This window comes from Camellia sinensis, chromosome 9, assembly GCF_055761805.1.
Source record: "Camellia sinensis isolate YWXY chromosome 9, ASM5576180v1, whole genome shotgun sequence".
Classification (NCBI taxonomy): Eukaryota; Viridiplantae; Streptophyta; class Magnoliopsida; order Ericales; family Theaceae; genus Camellia; species Camellia sinensis.
This window is the reverse complement of record NC_138969.1, coordinates 198,923,719-198,929,718: the sequence shown is the minus strand read 5'-3', so window position 1 is coordinate 198,929,718 and position 6,000 is coordinate 198,923,719. Positions and strand designations below refer to the sequence as shown.

Sequence of the window (6,000 nt, the reverse complement as noted above, 5' to 3'; positions counted from 1 at the left end):
ATATCAACATATTGAATTGGTGATACAAGACCATTAAATAAGGGTATGGAGATATTGCACTGCATAAACTACTGCGTATTGAGCACAGTAGCAACTGTTGCAACACCAAATAGTGCTGACTGCAGCCTTTCATCTATGTTGCTTGCTTTCTTTCTTTTAAAGTTATTTTATACAAGGGATGCAATCTATTTGATTGATTTATTTATTTATATATAATATCATTCGAGTATATATTTTTGTTTTCCTTTTGAAATAATGTGATCTTCTTGTTTATTATTTTGAGTCAATCTACTAAAGAAAAACAAAAGGCGGCAAAATCACAAACACTCTTAACTTTTGATGAAAATACGTTAACACTCTTTCAATATATCTAGACATGGCTTTGTTTGGAGAGTTGGCATTTTAGCTCAAAACTTAAAAAATCACTAAAAAGCCTATAAATATCTCAAAGTTAAAGATTCATCTTTATTCATTCTATATTTCGCACATCTTTTCATAAAAAATTTAAAAGTTATCCCAAATATATTAATTTTTTTATCTCATATTTTAGTTAAAAAATTAAAAAATTACTGAAAAAGTCTGTTTCCAAACAACATTTACGAAAAATACAAAGAGACCCCTTAATATCCAAACAAATTAGATTTTAATTGTAAAAAATTCCCAAACACATGTTTGCCATAATTATGTCATCATAAGTGCTAGAACTGTAGTTACATTAAATGTGCCCTTTTTGTCTTAAAGAAGCTCAAGCAACTTTGATACACATTGTCGTAAAGTTTTGTACAAAGACATTTATGAAGCAAGAGATGTATATGATGATCACAAACCATATTGTTATAAAATATATATTATGTTATGTAGATGGGGGATAGTTGGGGAAGGCTTGAAAATAGAGTGAAAACCTATGCTTCTCCGCCAGGGGGGTGCATTTTAGAAGAAGACGTGTCACTCTGTTAGTGGTTTCTATGGGCTTCATAAATGTGAGATTTTGAGATTAAAAAGAATTAATACAAAAATTCAAAAACAAAGGAGAGATTAGAAGAATACGTAAAGACTAAAGAGGATTGTGAGTAGGCAACCAACCTACCACAGTTTAACTTCCCTTCTAACTCCCAACAATCCATGTATTTTGACCAATATACCCCTTAATTTTTTCCGTAACTTGGGAATTCCCTTGTCGTGTTTGGATGACATGTCAACTAATTTTGTCAAATGACCCAAATGCCCTATCATCATATCTTTATTATTATTATTATTTTTTTTTTTTACATTGGAGAGCCTATTGTGCATATATATAGACTTTAATTAAGAATATGCTATTGAGTTATTAACACACCACTTTAAATCTCTCCAACTATTTTTTTGCTTTTAGCCTCTGACAACGTTAAGCAAAGTGCGAAAGGATGAAAGTGGATAAATAGCATTACTTAAACTTGTCAAGTTGAGTTGAGTAATGAATTATTTAAATTTAATTTATTTCTCTTCGATCCGATCTAAAGCGAGTCGTAATAGGCGTTTGGCATATCACTAAAAGAAAAAAAAAAATTCAATTTTTGCTATAAAAAAAAAAAAAAAATTAACAAGCCACCAAGTTGTTTGTCATCATGTTCGCATCGTAAATAAATATATAATTTTATTATTAGTTATTATTTATATAATTGCAGGACATATAATATTCTCCTACTCATTTGGTGGTTATGAGAAGTTATGAATCATTGAACACATGTGAAAAGATAATGGAGGACAAAATGGAGAATATGGAGCATGAATTAGATGTTAAAGAAAGTTATGGAAACATAAAGATGAAGTGGAAGATCATGGAGCGTGAAGTGTGAGAGATGGAAAGATATTATACTTATTAGGTAGTTTTTTTCCTACAAATGTTTGACTATAAATAGCCATTCATGACTACATGGTAAAGGGCATAAAACTCAAATCAAAGATAATGGATTTCTATTCTTCTTGTCATTTATATTTCATACACTTTTTTTTATGCACTTTTTTTTCAAAGCATAGAAGTAGAAGTAATTATTTGTTACTTTGATTGTTCACTCAATCACCCCAACTGTTCACTCAATCATCTTTTTCCATCTCCTTCCTTCTTTTATTTTATTTTTTTTTACACTTGGCAATTTTGAAGTCCTCTTCATTAAGGCAAAAGAACCGTTAACACAATTGCTTGATAATATGCTTGAATTTAGTCTGTAAAGATTTCTCAATTCTTGTTGGCATGCTCGCATTTATGATATTTTCCTTCATAGAAAAAATAAGCTAACACATTAGTTAGAAAAAGTCAAATGTCACATTAATTTTTTTTTTCACTCATTGTTTTTTCTTTTCTTTTCTTTTCTTTTTTTTTTCTTTTTTTTTTTTGGCAACTTTCTAAACACAGTATCTTTTTTTTTTAACTAAAAAAATAAAATAAAAGTCACTAAAAAGTCAATCTAAAATCCACTTAATCGAGCTGATCATGGAGTATTTGATTTTTTATAGTGCATATAACCGGGTCAACTTGAGAAGTAGATCGTTCAAGTTTTGATTGAAAACTTAACGAATTTTAAAATATATTTAAATATGACTAATTTATGTAAACGAGTTAATCTCAAATGAGTTTTTAACGAGTCGAATACAAAACAAACTCAAATAGTTTAATTTGCTTTAATTTCCTACTCAAATCCCTAACTAATAAAAAATATTAAAGAAAACTTGAAAAAAAAGAAAGTATTATTATTATTATTAATTTCTTTTGAGTTTAATATTGCTTTGAATTTGGATGTGGGGTAAAATGTAAGTGAAGGCTGAGGGGCATACTAGTAATCTTGAAATATTTGAAAGGGGCACACGAACAATGCACTTTCTTTATAAATAAATTAATAAACCAAAGATGTTTTATTATGGTAGCTTTTCATTGTCTCACCATTCCATCTTGCGTTAACTCAAAGTTTAAAGCAACACAAAAGATCATGACCCGTTTTCTCGGCTGCAACAACAATCTTGTGATCATCATGTCTTCCATACTCTTCTTCTTCTTCTTCTTCTTCATCGGAGCTCCGGCAGCGGTGGCCGGAGTTGAGAACCCTTTGGTTGAACTATCCGGCAGAGATGAGTTGGTGAGAATAGCTGGATATGGAGAGGAGAAGCTCTCCACCGTCCTCGTCTCTGGCACAGTTCTTTGTGAGGCTTGTTTCGATGAAAAAGCTCGAACGGATCCACGCCCCGTGTCAGGTTTGTAAACAGAATTTTAATACATAAAACTCGTATAGAATGAAATTCATGTATAAAACAAATGTTTTCTTATTTCAGTAATGAATTTACAAACAAAAATAAGCTTGGGAATTATTTTTGCTTTCAAAATAAGTTTTCATTCTCTTCTTTCTCCGTCGTCCCACTATTCCTTGGAAGGTCGAGTAAGTTGGTGATCTGAAAAAGAAGTATTAATCTCGTTTGTTTTCAAAATAAATCTCGGGGATTTTGCATTCTCTTCTCCCTCGGTCACCCCACTCTTCGATCACAACTCACAAATAAATATTTATTTTATAATCATTTTTCTTATATTTATCATGGTTTGCTCAAATAGAGCATGGCCAAAGTTGGTTTAGAAGCACCATAGGAAGATACTAAGATCTATTCAAGGGAAATATAGGATGTTGGGTTTAATGCGTTAACTTGTAGCAGCAAACATTTATGGGAAAGTAAAATGTTGTTTTAATAATGTCTCCATCTTTGAAGTTTTTCTCAATACTACAAGCCAAAACAAAGTTTTTTTAAAACTTAAGGGAAAAAGCAAAGAGAACGGTGAGTCTTCTCTAAGTTCATGTCATGTTTAGAGTTGTGGGAGGCTTGTTTTGATAATTTAAACTATTTATTTTGTAGAATTTTCTGTATATATCATTTATGTAAAAAATTAAATCGATTTGATAATTACAATCTTTTTATTTTATCACATTTGTCTCTAAAAGTATGGATGACTTATTTTTAAAAACATATTAGTCATTTATTTTTGGAGGAATTACAATTCAGTGGGAGAAAAAAATAATTTACATAAACATGGAGAGTTGCAAGTCACACTTGCACCCCCACAACCTTTCACTTGCACCCCATCACAAAAACACTTGTATCTCATATTTTTTTGTAATTTTTTTTGTCTGTCCCACTGTCTTGAAATTCTCCCTTTATTCTTTTGTAGGCAATGCAATATAATGAATGTTATGATTAATGGTATGACCTAACCTTTTATAAATAATATACACGAATGATCTTATAAAATAAATAATTTAAAATCATAAAAATAAGACTCGTGGTGGGTTCATGAGTTTGAACATAACAACTAAATACAAATTTAAGAAGACTGGTTTTTTGTTGAATGAGTTTTCTTTTTTTTGGAAGGAGAGCCTAGGCTATCAACCACGCAGAGTATCTACTCGATTGTAGTTAGTTGAATCAAATCTCCAAAGGTATTTTCCTGTCTAGCAATTCCTCTCAGGTTTGACATGTCTCTTGTAGGAGAAGGTGATATTGTTCTAACAACATCTAGTTTTGGAGAAGTTATTTGGTAGTCGGAGGTATGGCCACATAGTATCTAAGGTGTATTGTGATTGTGTTAGATGATTAATAAATAAAATAAGATATGGTGATTTGTAATTAGTTAGAAATATAATCACGTAGTGTCTTGAACCACAAACCTAATTTTGGGGCATGTTGATAAGTATATTATGTAGCACTACTTAAAGTGTAACTCATAGAGTTTTGATTCTTTGAGGATCATCCATGGATTTTTTTTTAAACATTTGAGCTCATATATTATGTGAGGTGCCGACATTATATACATAAGATTGAGACAAATTTAATATCAAATACTATTTAGGCAATATCACTCACCATAATGAATAATATTTCTAAATTATCATGTTCGATGATTCATGGGGCCAATCAACTAACTGAATCAGTGGCTGACTCTATCTAGCTATGAGTTACGATTAGGGCTGAGATTCTCTTTAGTTTGGGCAATTGAATTTGAAGTTCGGTTAGAGTTTTGAATGTGTGCCACGTTGATATTTTTCTTCTAAATTTTGTCCATTTATTTACAATCAATTTACTTCATTAAACTTTTTTAACAAATAGCGGAGATGGAGATGGTGATGGTAGTGGTGGTGGAAGATGCAAGATGCAAGTTGCAACACATGTAAATCTATTTATAGATGTAGACGGATTGAAATTTTTTTTAAATGAATTTAATTAGACAGGCCTAATAGTTTTGAGTTGACAATTACTATAAAAATATCCTTATCACATCGTTCTAGTATAATAATCTACATACACTTAAAAGAAAAAAAAAAGAATTTTCCATTTCTTTCCATGTTAATCCTGATAAAGTTTGTAATCCCTGCAGGTGCATTGGTGGCTGTCTCATGCTACACAAGTGAGAAAACAACCAAATCAAATTGGGTAGAAAGCAAAACAGATGAATTTGGAGACTTCCTCATAGATCTTCCTTCCCACCTCCATGCAATTCCAAACTTGGACAAAAGATGTCTGGTGAAAGTTCTACAACTACCAAAGAACTCACTCTGCCACCCAAATTTTACCGGGAAACAAACAGGATTGAAATTGTCATCAGTTGGGAATGGCATCCGCACTTACGCAGCTGAAAATTTACATTTGACTCCAAAATCTTCTTCACACACCAACAAAATAAACTGATTTTTTCCCCCTAAAAGCCTATTGAGAGGAGATTGAGAAATGGCCGTGGCTCAATGCATCGATGGCGCTTTCAGTCACAGCATTTGAGCTTGTGGGTATGACCGGTCTTCTCTATTAGTCCTGTAAAAAACATGTAAAGACAAAGAGAAGCCATGTAAATCAATAAATCATAATGTTTTGTTTTTTTTTTTTTTGGGTTTAAGTTTCTGATGAGTGATGAGTACCGGTGTAAGTAGTTCAACAACATTGTAATTCCGTATGCGTATCAAAAAATATATATATGTGTGTGTGGTGTGCCAA

The 6,000-nt window shown here is 31.4% G+C and overlaps 1 protein-coding gene across 1 annotated transcript; it reads left to right on the top strand.

Moving 5' to 3' along the window:
- Positions 1-2,897: 2,897 nt before the first annotated feature.
- On the top strand, positions 2,898-6,000 carry LOC114307718 (uncharacterized). Its single transcript, XM_028253126.2, has 2 exons — positions 2,898-3,225; positions 5,390-6,000. Exons 1-2 carry the CDS (start codon positions 2,964-2,966, stop codon positions 5,698-5,700), a joined length of 573 nt encoding a protein of 190 aa, XP_028108927.1. The 5' UTR covers positions 2,898-2,963; the 3' UTR covers positions 5,701-6,000.